The sequence below is a fragment of the Lottia gigantea genome (genome assembly GCF_000327385.1).
Source record: "Lottia gigantea unplaced genomic scaffold LOTGIsca_40, whole genome shotgun sequence".
In the NCBI taxonomy this organism is placed as follows: Eukaryota; Metazoa; Mollusca; class Gastropoda; family Lottiidae; genus Lottia; species Lottia gigantea.
The window spans coordinates 1,398,576-1,417,341 of NW_008709380.1; the positions used below are offsets into that span (position 1 = coordinate 1,398,576).

Sequence of the window (18,766 nt, forward strand, 5' to 3'; positions counted from 1 at the left end):
TGAGTTCACAGGTGTTGTCAGTGAGATGGCATAATATTCCAGTTAATTGTTGTGGTTGTATAGTTAACCACTCAAACTTTGGTCTTAAATTACTTGAATTTAAATGGCATTGTTCCGGCTTTTACAATATTTCTCCAGTGCTCTCCAGTAATGTCATTATCGTTTGGAGTCTGTAAGTGAGGATCCATTGCACAAAATTGTCCAGTGATTATCTAACAAATTGTAAGCCCCACTGCCGAGTTCGTTGCTATGTGTGGCACCGCTGAAGGCTGATTAAATATGGGTGGTGATATGTGTCTACAGTAGCAGTATGTCCACTGACCATAAGGTTCCTTCCTATGCTGTAGCTATCCTAAAGAAGGGGGTATTTCTTCAAGTACATATACACTGATGGTTAGAAATGAAAAGATGATGCTCCACGGCTTCTTCTCGAACCGGTTTCAGGGTCAAATGATCAATTTCGACTTTCTGTTCGCTCCATGACTGATGCTGCAAGTTGTTTCCTAATTGCATCAAGATTCTACCAGTTGCAATGTCGAATTGCGCCCAACTTTAGTTTCTAACAATCAAAATCTGACATTCTGCTTTCTCATGACATATTGAAATGGAAAAGTCCAACCATCCCCTAAGGAAGATGTCTGTAAATGTACTGTTAACATTTTGTTAGCTGATATTAATATGTACAAGGTGTTGAAAGGCGTTATAGAAGAACGACATACCGACCATGAAAGCAGAGAAGACAATAATTGTTATAGTATCATAGATGGTTTAGAGAGAGAACGAAAGAAATTGACAGAATCCCATGTCTTAACGCGGGAGTCGATTACTGAGTAATGCATCATTTGACATCAAAGAAAACATTGCTACATCAAAGGCTGCGATTAACTCAATTCTATGGTAAACTAAAATTATTTAATACCCCTTCAATCAAATCAATTCAGATTGGTACTGTATTTTTACAGTCAATATCATACAAGTTATTATAAAACATATAAAAGGTCGTTCGTGAAATTTGACAAATTGAATGGTTGCCTATTTAATGAATAGCACTTGGTAATATTTTCTCTGAAAGCATGTAATCTTGATAAAATATTACTTTTGATGCATTGATGCGAAATTGGGCTTTAAGCTTTTCAAACTAGGTCTTAGATATTCACCATTATAAGTAAGTTACTTACGTACAAGTAAATTTAGTTTAATTTGAATTAATAATATACAGTTTCTTGAAAATATACAATTTCAGACTAAATAAATGGCCAACGATTTCTGGTATTTGTTCCGTCGATATTTATATGCCCAATATGGAATCGCTAGTTCTAAAATGACTTTGGATAGAAATTACTTCTATGTATTCCTTCTACAATAGCGGGTTTCTATGATCATCTACATATTTTAATTCTAAATGCGGGTCTTCAACAGTTGACAAATGTGTAATGAAAAAAATAGTCTTAAGGTTAGTAAATATGTAGGTGGATGAATCAAGGACGTGTTATAAAGAAGGTAATTGGACAATCTGCTTTTAACTGGTTTTACACCTACCACTAAGTTATACTTCCCTCGCAATTAAATAACTTGAACTTATTAATTATTCCAATCCTTATTATTCCAATCCTTATTATTCCAATCTTTTTCAATTGTAATTATTCCCGATCTTATTAAAGCATGTTCGGTTTCAGAAGTGTTTACCCGGAAGTCAATCAGCTTCAAATCTAGTTCAAGAGTTCTTAATAAACTTTTCTTTTGGTATGTCTACCCGGAAGTAGATCTAGCTGTAAAAACATTTATTATTAAGAAGATTTTCTTTGTAAAAACATGACTATTATCTCTTGCTGGGAAATTTCATTTCATAATATTCCTACAGCAATTCCACTTCGACTTAAACCAAATTACTCTTTATCAAGGGAAATAACTCGTCATAAAAAATAATTAACCACTATTGCTGATCTATTCAAGATCGTATATTCAACCTATGTCAAATTAAGGACGTATTCAGTTAGTACTAAATAAGTATTTATTTATTTATGTTTGTACCATATCGGATTTCAGTTCTACATCTTCGATTATAATTAATATGATGCGTTCTTGTTAATCGACATTGAAATGAAATGAGACCAAGCACCTGTTAGTTGTCTTGCCATAGGGCCTACCTTCGACAAGAAGAGAAATATATGGATCTAGCACCGGAACAATTGATCTACTATACTAACTGCTGCGCGACATGAACGTTGCAATTTTTCCCTCAAGATATATTACTTCACCCATTTTCCTGTACCCCGAATTGCTAGTTAAAACATCAAACACGTACTGCACAACACGTACTGCTTTGTGTCTGTACTGCTTTGTGTCTGTACAGCCATTTGAAACACAAATAATAAATTAATGCATTTCTTATCTAACGTTATTGTAATTTAATGTTCAACTGTCAACCACTTAATCACAAATAAATAAACCTTTTATGATTAGTGTTCATTTTCTTTATTAACAAGACAAGTTTATAGCTCATATAGTCTGTGGGGGCACATGACCCCCGGCTAAGAATCGGTACATTAAATTGAATATGTTTCCTTGTTTGAGAATTCGATGAATAAATTGTTTTAATGGGATCTTTGACATGCTGCATCTTAAAAATGTTTTGACGATTAGTTTCAAATGAAATGCAATGAATGGAGTCGTAAGTCCTACTTTTCAGCACCATGTTGGCTAATGCTCTTTTTACTGCCCCATCAATGATATAATTGATAATACTTTAAACCAAAATGATTTATCTATATTGTGGTTTACTTGAAAATGACGCTTTTTATTTGAAACATAAATTGTGAAAAACATATTAAAGGTCGATCTGACTGGTCGATGTGTACAATGGACGAATTGTCTAACGACCTTGACCAGTAGGTTTAATAAATCAAACATGGAGGATGTTGAAAGACAAAAGAAGAAATTTTACTTAGTTTTCTCGTTTTAAATGCGATTTTATTTCAGATTCATGTTTATGCCACACAGTTTATAACGGGTAATGTAGCAGATTATTTGGAAATGAATAAAAATCGATAATATCTAAGAGACGAGGAGAGAATGTAGGCTATCAACATAATATATTTCATAGGTGCGTCTATTTACTCGATTGAACTCCATCCGTGTTAATTTTGCATCTGACATTTGTGTTTTTAACCGTTACGTCTTTCAGTATCCAAAGGAAAAAGCAGAAGTTATAAGTCAATGTTGGAAAATATGTGCTGAAGGACTGAAGGCCAAACATATTTTTGTTATGTGACACAAATTTTAATCCTCCATTTTAAAACAGAGATAAGCTTATACCAAAGACTGAACCAGCTGAGTTGTCATTTCCTGTGACAACATCTTTGACTTACTGGTCACAAGTTGAAACTAAATTCATAAATTTTGAGCAATTAATTTAAATCTATCAACATGTTTTCAATCAGAACCCTTTTGTATTTACCTTGTGGCGTGTGTGGCAAAATATTTCTTTACAATGAACTGTTCAGACATGTTACAACTCATAAATATACAGATAAGGAAAGAAAGAGACCATATAAATGTGAATATTGCTTTAAAGCATTTGTTAAAAGCCATGACTTGAAGAGACATATTAGAACACATACTGGTGAGAAACCGTATGATTGTGCTTTTTGTCCTAAATCATATTCGACTAATAGTGAACTAATGAGACATATCTGGATACATACTGGTGAGAAACCATATAAGTGTGATTTTTGTAGCAAATCATTTACTACAAATAGTGAGTTAATGAGACATATCCGGACACACACTGGTGAAAAACCATATGCATGTGATGTTTGTAATAAGTCATTTTCTCAGAAAGGTCATTATACAAGACACATCAAGACTCATAATGGCAGGCTTCAATTTAGATTGAAAAACTTAACTAGCAAAAAGTCCCAACAATGTAAAACTTAATGTACAGTACTATACCAGCGATGGTTATTTGATACAGAACCAAGGTTCACAGAAAGGATATACGAGTTAATTGTTAAAGAATCAATGCTCTTCCACATTACTCAATTTGGTTAGGTCAATTGCTTTGACTAAACAGAAATCTTCCAAGAGGATAGTATGACTATGTGGACACCTGAATTTGTTATATTTGATGAATCATGGCTTGAAATGGGTCACATTTTGGAAATAAGCTATTACAGCAGAAATATTTTTACTTAAAGCTGTGAATTTTGTGGATATTTTATTATATAAATTGGAAAGCTGTAGTAACTTTTTCGTGGTAATTCTTTTACCGGTACATCCAACAGTGAGATTATGAGGCATTTAAGACCAAAACTGGACTTCAAAACATAGTGTTTATACTGACATTTAGAGATTTACTTTCACATATATGTCATAATTAGATGCATAACCTTCTGATTAGTCTTTAGTAGATTGTATTTTGTAGCTCATTTTATCTTGTGTGATGTTTAAGGTTAATCATTAAGTACCATTCTTGGATGAACAAACTGTGAACTTCTATATTATGAATGTGATATTAATTTGAATAGAGGAATTGTTCAAAGACCCCAAACCAACCAAACACAAAAAAAAACAGTGCATGAAAATCATATGACATTACACAATTATGTGTCTGGACCTCAAATCTATATTATCAATTGCCAATTATATATTGATACAGTATGTTAATATATACGTATACATCTATATTATTTGTATGTACTTTTGGTGTACTTTTTTAATAAATGAAATACATAAACATTATGTGGAGTTTTATGTCCAAGGATAACTAATTTTACCTGAAGAAAAGGACAAATAGGTGAATTTAGCACCGACTCTCATGTCTGACTGCCTTTGTGGATCATGGCAAGTTATATGCTTTGAACACGAAAGTTCTGGGAAAAAATTGACATTCAGAAATTCTTTAATGCGAATGCCTGAGCATCAACTATTCCATTTGCTCTCTTGATCTGTTCTTAGAACTTAATTGCAGGTACCCCCATCAATTTACATGACAGAAGGATTACTTTCCAAATTTAGGTATATATGATACATTTCAGACACGTACTTTTAAAATAACAGGAATGGATATGTTTGGAGTGGTTATCTAAATATATATTAAGGAAAATCTCGGATGAACAAGGTTACAACCTTTGGTTGATTTGTCATTTGCGTTGTTTAGAAGTGTACTTCCTCTTAGGATGACTAAAAGATTGAAATTTGTAAACTTTGTTCATCAGTGGACTTACCTGGTTTTAAACTATATGACATAACCCCTTTATAGTCTAATAAATTATTAAAACTATCATTTATTAAGTAATTTTGAAACTTGCTTAGGAGCGTGTTTCAATAATTATTTAGTTCAATGGATATGTTATATTCAGATTCTTTTTTTTAGTCATGGCACCTGGTAAGTCCACTGATGAATATATACATTTTATTGACCAAGTCTCCTCTTTAAATTTTATGTCCATTCTAAGAGGTAGTATCCTTTTAAGTTCACAATAAAAAATATCATTCCATATAAAAGAATTATTGTTACAGGAAATTTCGAAACATAGAACACATGTTTTATAAATAAAGATATGCATCAAAAAACGTAAAATCAATGGGATAAATGTAATAACATCAACATTATTGGCTATATAATTTACCATTAGTCCCAGAAGAATGAATTGAAATCACACAATTTACAAATCTTTTTTCTGAAACTGGAAGCGAAACGCTTGATGTCGGATTTTATTCTGGTCGATTCTATAGAAGATAGATGATAGCGAATATTTAGAGGACTCATTTTAAAATATAGCGATAACAGGCCCGAATCAGAACATCGCGATAGTAATGAAAGACATGCCACGATACGCGTATTGTATTACTCTGTTTTGTATCGATACTGATACAAAAGGAAACAAATGAAGATGAAATCGAAAGTAGAAGTTCCATCCGTGATCGACAACGTGACAAGGTTGCGTTTAATAATATGATCAAACACAATTGGAAAAGATACCATTTTTGTAACTTTGTTCAATTGGATTGTCACCGTGGACGCCTTTGTTTTGTGGTTAAATCTAATGAATGATCATGATAGTATCCATTTTATTACCATTTCGTTAATAGATAATGCGTGCTTTTTAATCTCACAACTTGAAACTTGAGCTATCTATAATGTGTCGCTAATTGAGCTATTTGCAGGCATGGGTGACGGCAATATACGCCACCCACTCCCCCCCCACCCCCCATTTCATGTGGGCGTTAAATATTTTCTCAATCTTGGAAGACTACTCTCCATCAACCAAAATATTTCTTCTTTCATATAAATTCGCTCAATTCAACATACTTTTACTGTTTCTGAAAACGTTAAATTTTGTCAAATATTGACCAATACTTAATGTTAGGCTAAAAACTTAATACATAATGCATATGTATATGCTATGTCAATCCCAATTTCCTCAATTGTGTGCTGTTTTTAATAGTTTTTTTGTTCGTTTTTACCGCTAGATTAGTACAATACGAATAACGAAATGAAACCAATTTGGCTTGTAGACGCTAGTTATTGAGACATTAGAAATGTAACCCCTTCATTATCTATACTCAATTGTCTAACATTTTGATGTCATTTTGTATAGATTATGGCAGAAACTTGAATTATGCCAAAGTTAAACTAATTTCTTTGCTGTCAAAAATTGCATTAATTTGTTTCTAACAAATTTGAAAATATGATTTCTATACTTTTTGCTCCAAAATATCTGTCAGAATGCACCAAATCAATTCTATTTTCTTGGGGAAGAACCTTTTAAGACGATCCATGGGAGGCTTGCGCCTATGCTCTTCCACACAACGAATTTCAACCTTAACACTTGTTCCCCGTTAAGTCAGCTCACCCTAACATAATTCGTGTTCATGTGCTTTACAGATTGGTTGTACTTTGTACATATTTTCACTCACAGATACAGACTGAACATATGATAATTAATATATGAGAAGGTCAATACCACGATGTCCGAATCATTACTCGTATAAAAGTCTGATATCAATTTAATCTTCATATTGATTACAACATTTCTTACATCCGTTCATTATCAAGCAATGTCATCTTTGAAGATCGGCTACCCAATTCGGCCCAATTTAATACACCACAGCATTGGCTGTAGGTCCCACCACTTTGAAATAGCAAAAGTTTTGAAAATCATGTATCTATGAAAATAACTCTTTCAAAATATTCTATCCTTAATTTAATACTTGAAAATTATCCTGGAATGGAAAGGCTTATCTTTATTTCTGACCTACGCGATATATAATTTCTTTTATACATTTAGTTATCTTGTCTAGATTTCATGTGTATTAATTTATATAATAATTCCAAATTTAACTCATAATTCTGACATTTCGAAGCGGTCCACCGCCGAGGTTGGTTCTTCTTCACAATGTCAAGCTATTACAAACCGCGTTTAATACCTGAACTTCATTGCGCTCTTTTCTCATATCACAGAATGCAGCAAATTGATTGAATTGTACACTAGAGAATACAGTCAACCAGAGCCCTCGACATAAAGACTTTAACATGATGAATTATTATCTATCGAGTGGTGTAATTGGCTGTATTCTTAGCGTATTATCCAATCAAACCACAATGTTACAAACTTTCGTTATAGACGAGAAGAGGCCGATTGAGTCAAGGTATTAGTCTCAGTTCGTAATAGCTCGACATTGTGAAGATAGAGTTGGTTAAGCTATTGGCGTTCAGACAATTCGTGCTAAACAAACTGCCTTCGAGCTTGTTAAAATACATAAATTGTAAAAAAAAGGTCAAAATCGATATTTGCCTTTGGGAATTCATTTCTTTATGGATTAGAACTCAGCGGTAGACTAAAATTACTTGCATTAGCCATAATGGAAATATTGGTCGTATTCTAATGTTCCAGGAATATAGTACATTCTTATTCAGACACTCTAAGAGTTTTTTTCCGTTAATGAAATATCATTAGAAAGTTAACAAAATATTTAAGTATCAAGCTATTATATTTCCATGCCACATGCAGAGTTCATATTTATATATGGACAGAAACAATAAAAAGTCTGATGATAAAAATAACTTTTAATTTCGCCATTGGTGAAACCCTGAAAGATGCCTTCAGCAGGAATCAATTAAAGTGCTAAATTAACTCCTGGACGTTCGTAAACAATTTTTTAATTTTTTTCTCTGTTGATTTTAGCCATATGGACACTCCTTGAGGGATGTCCTCCCACGTATCTTCTATTTTTTTTTGTTCAGTTTTTAGGAGCGTTGTGCAAATAAAATAAACCTGACTCGCTGATGTACAAGATTCTTCAGTTTATTGTTCGTTCCTAAATGCGACAGCCGGTTCAAGCCAAATACTCAAATATAATTCTTTAAAATAGAACGAACTCTCCAGAATCCATGACTGGTATAACAATTATTTGAATAAGAAACACCTCCTACGCTCAAGGGTCAGCTGGGAGTGTACAAAATAGAGAGGGTTGCATACAAATGTGTGCTGTGTTATTCTTTTAACTGTATTTTTACCACCTGTCTTAAAGGGTAAGTTTTGCCACTTTAGGGGGTTGATTTGGGTCTTGAAGATATGTAAATATGTCTTATTTATATACTTCTTGCGTTTAATTCTGGACACACATGGATTGGAAGGCTCAAATTTCGACGGTGACCTGTGAAGACTAGAACCGATCAGCTTAAAATTTCCGCTTCTGAGACTAAAGTACGATTGGTCTTATTTAAAAGCTTATTTTATCTATCAACAGATTTGTACGGAAAGTAATAGTGCACTAAACTTTGCTGTGCTGACGCACTAGGTACCCTAGCATGTGTCTTTTTCTTATCAATATGAGGCAAATAATCGCCTAGCAGGTGACAATCGCTACCGACTGAGCTAAAATAATTATAATACTTTATATAGACACAGCTTTATGGAACAACAATCACTGGTTAAATTTTTATGCAACGTTTCGACGTGCTTCTCCCATAAAATGTTTTATTGATACATTACATTAAATTTTAACAGGTACAATAAGAGGTACATAATTCTTAAAATAACATACAGACTGATTAAGTAAAATAATTGAAATAAAGTAAATGAATTAAAAAGATTAATTGAAGATTAAATAAACAACTATTGCTAGTATTTGAGTCTTTTATTGATAGAAATTACATTGTTTTAAATAACTAACTATGGTTAAAGTTGAAATATATTAATAAATTTAATACATTTATGAATATGAATAATTACAAGTTGATAAGTTTATCATATGCATGCGATAAACGAACACATTCATCTCTGTTAAGGTCAGGCTGATATCTTCTGATGTTGATAGCTTCATGAAGTCTCCTGGTTTTATCTATGTGCCTATTGATTGTCAGTATATTGGTGTTGTCAAAGTTGACTTTATGTCCTGTTTTTCTTCCAATAGCAAGATGTTCAGCCACAGCAGATGTTCCTTCATTGCCAGGCTTGTCTTTGAGTCGAACATTAAGACGTCTCTTTGTTTCCCCTATATCAGAACTTCCACAGGAGCACTCAATTTGGTAGACATATCCCTTAGGTTTTTGGTTGTTGGAGGGATTCAATTTACCATTGGCTCTGAGCAAATCTTTAAGCGTTGAATTGCCTGGGAACACTGTTTCAATGCCGACTGACTTTTTCAGGATCTTCTTGATCTGGTATGATGCCTTTCCAATGAATGGGATAGCTAAGCAGGTAGATGGTCTGTTGGGATTAGGCTCTTGGTTCGTTGGTTTTGCCATTAATACTGATCGAAAAGCTTGATGTACAAAGGGTGAGGGGTAGTTGTTGTGCAAGCAAAATACTTTCTTGATGTGTTGTAATTCTTATTGAAAGTATTCTGGGTCACAAATCCTTTTCGCTCTTCTGACCAGCGCTGTGATGGCTGCCCTTTTGACATGTTGAGGGGTGTTGGAATGGTAGTTCACATACTGATCTGTATGTGTAGGATTCCTGTACACGCATGTCTTCAACTGACCTCGTAACCGCTTAATTCTCACATCCAGAAAGGGTATAGCGTCACCTTCTTCTGCTTCCATGATGAAATTCATTCTCTTATGCTGAGCATTAAGATGTTGAAGTAGAGCTGATGGGTCATCTTTAGCTTGACAAAGGTGTGATCAACTTTCCGGAACCAGCAGATTGGTGAGATCGGAGCGGTTTCCATGGTCTTTTCAGTAATCAATGGTGACAAGGGGCTTCCCATAGGTAGATCTTTGATTTGTTCATAGATCTCATCTTCCCATGTGAAGTAGGTAGAGGACATACACATCTGAATAACGACGATGCTGTCTGTAGTAAGTGTAGTATCTAGTGGGGTCTCTAATTTAGATATCTTATCTCTTATGATACTCAACACATGTGTACTCACAATTGCTAAATTGCTTTAATTATAATACTTGTTCATCAGTTGCAATTTTGAGAATTTTTCAGTGATGATCTGAACTGTATTAAGCTTGTCTCTTCAATGCAGCTCTCTGTCTTCCAGCTTTTCATTTATTTCAATGCAACTGTTTTATTGTAAAAAGACGTCTAGCTGGTAGATTTCAATCAAACGCATCGTAATTAGAATACTCATTTATTTATCAGTTGCCCATTGAGTGACATTGCTTTGGTCTATAATTACCCTCATCACAGATCCACTGGTACATACGACAAGGGAATTCATCATTAATACTACAATAATATAGAACACAGGCAGTTAGTTCATTACTAATTAATAATTAAAATTAATATTTTACCAAGTCTTTGACAGAAGTTACAATAATTATTATTATGAAAAAAACTTCAAAATAACATTTTATTCGATCTAAAAAGTAATATGATATGCAGCAAAGTACTCAGTGGTATCCACTTAATCAAATGGTTTATTAAATGTTTGTCGAATCTGAAATAAAATGGTGTCAATAAGTATTCTGGCATCAAACTTTAATTTCATCTGATATGTTTTGTAAAGGTTTGTAGAATCTGAAATAAAATGAAGTTTTAAGTCTTACTATTCCCTGCAGTTTTGGCTAATCAAATAGATGGAAATTAAATATTAACGCCCTTAACTAGTATTACTCTAGATAAATTAAATTTCTGTAGGTGTAATATCGCTACTGCGTTAAAAGCGAAAGCGATGTATATGGGCTTCAATCTGCAACCAAGTTATCTCCTGACATAATATTTCTATTTTCGACCGTGAAGAAATCATAGATTTCATAGACTGCACTCTGTATTGCGTCTTATGAAATTTTTCCCACCGCGCACTCATCTTACGACCAAACTTGGGATTGAAAAAAAATAGGTCTACGTTTTGCACTTAATGTGTCAAGCTTAAGTGCAGTACTTAAACAACATAGTGACATCTTTACCAATGTGAATCTTTCTCGATGGAAGATAATTACAAATTAAACTTAATCATATCGTCTGGATGAAAATAGAAATTTTATTAAAGGAAAATAAAGTTTCTGGAATTTACATGTACTATAATAGGTAATATATTAGATGAAAGTAGCGAACAACATATTTGATTGAATGCGGTCAGTAGACGGATGCGATTATTTTTTCCTATAGTAAGTACTTATCGTTTGATTGTTGTCAACATCACTAAATGTTATTTTGTTTTCACCACAATGGAAATGATTAATTCAACATACAAAACATTAAGCTACACAATTTGTATTTATTGTCTTTGAAGTTGCCTACTAATCAGTATTTCAAAGTAAAACCTTGTTCCGACTCGATGAGACATCAATAATAAAATTGTTATTATTTTCAAGATAATACTAGTAATACAGCACAGAAATCGAGGTAAACAAGTGTTTTAATTTAACAAAAAACATAAATAAAGCACTAATATTGATGTTAGGAAGTAACGAAGCGAGACAAATACAAGTACATAAATTGATTCCTTACAATATACAATAGTCCGAGGTCAACAAAAGTTTTCATTTCAAAAGTTACAATTTGTCACTGTCATGAAAAAATGTTGTTTTAATTATCCGGTTTCATGATTGACATTTGTTGAAGTTGAATGCAGATAATATGACATTTCAACATTATTCAACATTGTTTGAAAAACCAAATTACAATCAATCAGAGTTCAGATTAATCAATATTAAACGGAATGTAATTCAAGTATCCTTTAACCTTCGTCAGACAAATATAGCGCTGACAGTACGGTGTTTCAGCTAAGAACGGAACTCATGATAAAGGGCTGTTACTGAAAACTAAATGCGAGGGTTTTACAATTCTTTCAGATTTCACACGAGTAAGAATGGTTAATTATTGCGTATAAGTAGACTGATAGACTGGCTATCTCAAGGGTCATTTAAAAACTAATACTATAATCTTCTGAATTCTTCTATTTCAATGGTACATGTAGGTGTATGGGCGTGTGTTTAGGGGTTTTTCTGCATCACTGCTACAATTTTTTTTTTATTTCGATGGAATTTAAAGTGTGGATTTTGTCATATTTCCATTTCATATCTAATGTCATATTTTATTGCTACAAGTACTTTTTTAAAGCACATATGTGCATAGAAAAACACAATATTGTTATAATATGCAGGTGCACATCTGTAACATTGTTACACAACATCAACCATCAATATTGAGAATAATATGTCGATAAAACATTTAGCACTAAATGAACCATCTTATCGAAATACGTAGTAAGATGTTACTAAGGTGTTGTTCGGACAGAATAAGTTGTATTTGTGTGACTACTCCATTAAAACCGAGACTACAACAAAAACCGTCGCAGCTGGTGTTTAAGAATAGCCAGCTTAAACTCTCTTATTGAACTGGAGCTCAAATTCATTAAACTGGTGGGCCCAAGAGCTTAAACTGAAAGGTAATAAGTGATAACCTCGAAAACAATAACGTCCAGCAACATTACATATACATAATGGTCTGGCACGAATGATTAGTTATTGGTCTAGCGGATAAATATCTATCATTAACCCAACACTTCAGCAAATTACTTGTAACTTTCTTAAGCCGAGACGGTAACCTTTTGCACTTTTATTGGCTCCTTATTACTATCTCTGATATTTGAATGAAAGTGGATATTCTGGTGTAATGTTCTCATATTGATGACCGTATATTGTATTTATTTCGGGCCGAAAAGCGATTATGTGGTTTCTACATCATTAAAGATATTAGTGTCTTGGTATTTTGACCCGAAATGACGAATTGTACCAAATACATTGAAAAGTATAAAGCGAACTGGATGAATCCATTCTATGGCTTTCTTTCAAAGAAAATGTTGTAGAAAATTGCAGCGAAATGAAGTATTGTCTGTATACGAATCAATGGAGCTTGGCTGAAACGTATATAAGAAATTTTCATCTAGACGACCAGGAACCTTATATAAGGAGTTTCCTACTAGGCGGAAAGGTATCCTATATGAGGAGTTTTCATAGACGACTATGTATATTATATAAGGAATCTTATATAAGGAGTTTTAAAATATTTGGCGAGGAATCTCGTGCACTGAGTTTTCACATATACGACTATGTACCTCATAGAAGGAATCTTATATAAAGTAATTTCGTCTATATAGTCGACTAGAAATCTTATAAAAAAAAATTCATATAGACATCTAGGAATCTTATATATGTATATGAAGTTTTCATAAAGGCGACAAACAATATTGTGTAAGGAGTTTTCATTTATACGACTATGTGTCTTATATAAGGAATTTTCTTTTTGACAATTTATACTAGCATAAGTATTTTAGTGTGTTGTTTATTCCACATTGTTTTTGGACATTTCCTGTGAATACTATTATTATAAAATTAGTACAATAACTATCGGTGAAATAGGTGAGATATGTCGCATGCCTAACCATCAGTATAGCAACTGTTAGTTGGTCACTGAAAACACGTGGAAATGCCAGTGATGCAAATGGCCTAATCATTAAATGATATATCAGAAATCTACATCTCTACAAGAATGCTTTAGTGGCGATTTAATCTTCTTGGTATGACCGAGGCATCTGTTTCATATTAACAGTAAAATACCAGAATGAACTTGTAGCTATTGAAATCATCAATTACGAGATACAACTATCAATCGTTAGTTGGAAACGAATTCTATTGGAACAAATTACATCTCCGCTCTACGAAAGTCTAAAAAATTGGTATCAGATTCATAAAGCAGTGCAGGGGAATGACCTTACTCATTGACCCAGTGGGGGTAGAAAACAAGGACGCAAAACGTTTATATCATTGATGATGTAACAGTATTAAAAAGAAAATCAATTAATTTATTGCATTGACATGTTCGGGAATCGCAAAGCTTCTTGCATGCTGAGTAACAACTGCATCGAGAATGGAAAAATTAAAATCATTATACATGTATAAGTATCCAAAAAAAAGAAACACCTCCTTCTATTCATATTCAAGCTGTGCGATGCAGGCTTTTGTCACGTTCCATTACTAAAAAAATCCTCTAGTAACAAGGTATGCTTCATAATTACTTCCTATTTCATGCGATTTCTGTGAAAAGAACTAATATGAGCTACAGTGAGGCACAATCACGTGTTGGTGAGAAGATCTACATTTTTTCTCGTGAACCTATAAAGGTCGTTAACTCTATTCATGCACGTGCCAAAATTTCAAAACAAAAGGAAAAAACTGTCAATTCTAAATAAAAACTGTTAATTTGGCATTCAAACAACATGTTAAAACTGTTAGCTTGACCTAAAAACAGAACCCAAAAACAGTTTACTATCGTCAAAAGCCTACCTTCAAGAAATCAAATCTGTTAACGATCTGCATTGCATTATTAAGTTTTCAAAATAAGAGGAAAGAAAATGTAGATTTTACTGCTCAATATTAGGCTTACTTTGCTTACGGGCAGGGCCAAGCAGCGTATGTTTTTAGGAAAATTAAGAAAAAAAGAGTATCTTAAGTTCCCTGTAGTAGATTTCTAACCACAGAGATATCTCTAACATTGACATTCTGCTGGTAGCACAAAGACCACTACCTCGCGCACAGAAGCAGATATTACTGTATTAACTATTTTTGTTTGTTACCACAGGCTAACAGTTATATTTTCATTTTTACTTTTTATGGGGTAGATGCAATAAAATTGTATCAGCTGGCCAAGCACAATCTAAAGTTCCAAGTTAAATCATCCCCCTGTTTAACTTGAGCTTGAAGATCAATATATCCGAAGAAGAGTTTATGGCATGAATTTTAATAAGCAAGATTAGATTTCTTTTAAACTAAATGGAGATAGAAGTAGATTCTGATAACTCAATTATTAATACTTGTTACTTGAGTGATATTAATGAATCCCTACAGGCTAATCATGGAAAAGGTTGTTGTACCACCCGCCTCAAAAACAACTCTTTTAGACCGTGTTCCTAAATATAGAAATCTTGTCCGCAGGAAGAAAATAATATGGGAAGGTCAATATAAGTCCTTCATTTTGATTGAAGTGTCCATCCATACCAGATATACATTTCTTATATTGTTATATCTTATAGTAATCCCACGCAATTGGTCGAGAAAGGCGTGTCCGGTATCAATTAATGATGTATCTATTTCTAGAGGAATATTGAACGAGGGACATGCAATTATCCACGTATTTGAGTAATTAAAGAAATTATTAATTGAATGTGCGTTAAAGCCACTTTTAATTTTTCACACATTATCTGAAATTCTGTCACACCCGCAATTCAGACGTCAGAAATTTTCTAATAACGTTTGACCTAGGATCATTGCACATATTTGATGCCATTTTAACCTTTTAATATTAACTTATCGTGCTTGCTCTCTCTCGCGTCGTCACTAATGAAGTTTCTTTATTTCTTGTAGTCGATGATCTGTCTGGGACATTGCACACTACGTTTGTCAATTACAATAAGTAACAGAATCCATTTGATTAATCTAAAAGCAGATTCATTATGACACCTTTCATTGAGGCAAGAATTATTATGGCAATCAATTCAGTATGATGAATTGAAGAAGCAATCGCTGAGGCACTTCGCTTAAAAGGCACATATCAACTTCAAGCAACTGACACATACTCTGAATGTATGTAAAAGAAAGTAATACCGGAAGATCAGAGGAACGAACTTCTTTAATATCTCCAAATCAATGGTATACGGCACATATCTTGAAGCTGTTAGCTTAAATGCAATTGTTTGAAAAGGTCAGACATGCTAAGGACTTGTTATTTATGTTTCTTAGTTATAAATAGTAATCTGTAGGCTTATTTGGTGGGTGTCGCCAAGGAAGCGAACACACTGCAACTGGGTTTGGCACACTTATTACACAGCAATATGCCGATGATCCTACAGGTATACAGAATGCTCTCCGAGGCAATTTTTAACCTATATGAGCTGCACTAATATTAGTATTGTGCTGAGGTAAGAAATGCTCACCCTTCAGAACACCTGTATATCTGTGGATTCTTTTAAGAAAAATTAAAAAAAATCCATAAGCAAAAAATATTGCAGGAAAGTCGTTTGATTGTTCATACAAATGGCAATACTGATATTTAACAAATTAAAATTGCAGAAACTTCTACAATTAATGACTTTTGTGCGTGCGTTGTTGCTTCAGGTATTGTTAAAAACCAACCAGGATAAGAAAAAAACATCATCACTTTAAAAAAAAAAAAAAAAAACTCGTCGACTTAAAAAATATTTTTTTTTTAGAAATGGTGTGACGTCAACACGTTTCCTCTATTGTTCAAAAGATATACGTTCTCACTGATGTCATATATTGAGTAGATGACGATAATTTAAAGAAGACTGACTCGACATCGTTTTCTTTTTCAAATATTTTATCATACATTGCTAATGTCATTTATAATAAATCATAAAACGTTTCTTTTTACAAATTGGTATGTCCGTCGTTTACATGATTCTGTTTACTTGATAAAAGATTTTCCCCCCTACAAGAACATGTAATGAATTTATACTTTTCCTAGCTTTTGATCTGACTAAAAACATCGAGAGCCAGACAAATCAGTTACAAGGGATTATATTTCCTCAGTTCTCGGACCAATACTGATTAATCATCAAATATTGTAACCAGTGGGCACAGATGTCGTCAATTTAGTAGGTTTATTCTAGTTCAGTAACTCACGTATGATGGATTATACCAACCCGGGGTACCTTTGGTCGATTTGTAAGAAATTTATTATCCTCTACATCTTTCTTACTGACGAACAGCTAATTCGGGTATTTCGGTTGATCATGCTTAGTTTCTAGCAAATTAAAGGAACGGATTCACCATTTTCTAACGTTGATTTGGGTCTTGAGAATATATATCCTTTCTAAGCATTACTCACCTTCTATAATACCTAACCAAGTGATTGAGATTTCATTCAAGATTTATGATTTTCATATTTTAAAGTCGTTTCGTGGCTCTGTCACTTCTATTGCGGAACCGGTGAATATTGTGTAATGTAAACGGTCGATCTCACCGAGAACCGTGCCAATTCTGGTACACGGTGCCATTGTTGATTACATCAAGATATCTTTGATTACAGCAGGGTAACTACAAAGAGTAACTTCTTGAAGAAGAGTTCCTTGGATAACCACTACAATTGTAGAACCGTTCTTGAACCACTTGAATTTACTGCAATGTACATTGCAAATAGGTAAATTCGTGTGCTACATTCTGATACGTTATTGGAAATAGGACACCAAAAAAAGAATTTCCTATGCCTTTGTTTTAACAATATTAACCCATTGCTCATGTACCCATGTATAACATTATCCGACATATGATTAATCAAACGCAGATGTTCTTTTTTAATTTGTTGCTACCTACCAGTAAACGATGCTCCGAGAATCTGGTGTAAATGTCAGGACTATATAAGAAAAGACAACAAGAGGTTATTTTAGTACCATGTGATCTTTGTTATAAAATGATATTATCTAAACTATTTGTAGCAATTAGAATTTGCATTTGATATAGAAAATGTACTTGATGATTTGTGTCATATTTCAATTAAAAACAAATCAGACAACATTTGCAGTATACATTTACATACCATTACTAACATATTAAGAGAACACGCTATGAAAATTCCATAGAAGAAACCTAACAATAAATTTCATAATAATTGTAAACTGAGTTAGCCTATTGTGTAAATTGTGTACACCGTTGGAAAGTTTCGCAGGTGGTGCAATGTAGTCTCTTTTTAGCTGCTCTTAATATCAGTCATAGTATATCAGTCCATCTTTTCCTCAAGTTAAATAGGTGGTGCTTATGCGGTCTCTTGTTTCTTGCTCTGAATATTATTAATTTCAACTTAAAAATGTTAAGAAAATGTAATGAAAGAGCTTAGAGGTTTTAAGCTTTCTGATCATATATGCACACTCTCTGCTTCCGATCCTATATATCTTAATAAGTTACCTCTTCAATGAGAATTTTACAAAGTGGGCGAGCCCTTTGAAGTATTCAGTCATCGTAGTTGAAGCTCAATTACCACTATCTAAACACTTTGAAACTAAATATTGTTCATTCACTAACGATGTTCCGTATGCACCAAAAGTGAAATTGAACCTCATTTGACTGTATTCTGCCCGATTAACATTAACTTTTAATATGAATATATATTTTGTTTGCCCCACATACAATTACCTTAATTATTTAAAGATTGGCATAATTAATGCTTAACTTTTGATCCACTTCTAATACTATTTTAAATCAGAAGAAATTCGCAAAATGGACGATTAATTAGACGATTTAGATAAACTTGGTGACATTAACTGTGTGTAACACCTTTTTATAGACCTG

At 33.2% G+C, this 18,766-nt stretch overlaps 1 protein-coding gene across 1 annotated transcript; it reads left to right on the forward strand.

Moving 5' to 3' along the window:
• Positions 1 to 3,426: 3,426 nt before the first annotated feature.
• LOTGIDRAFT_122512 (hypothetical protein) lies at positions 3,427 to 3,936 on the forward strand (the record flags this gene model as incomplete). The annotated part of the gene is made up of 1 exon (XM_009060037.1): positions 3,427 to 3,936. The coding sequence occupies one exon, from the start codon at positions 3,427 to 3,429 to the stop codon at positions 3,934 to 3,936; it is 510 nt and encodes a 169-aa protein (XP_009058285.1).
• Positions 3,937 to 18,766: the final 14,830 nt, after the last annotated feature.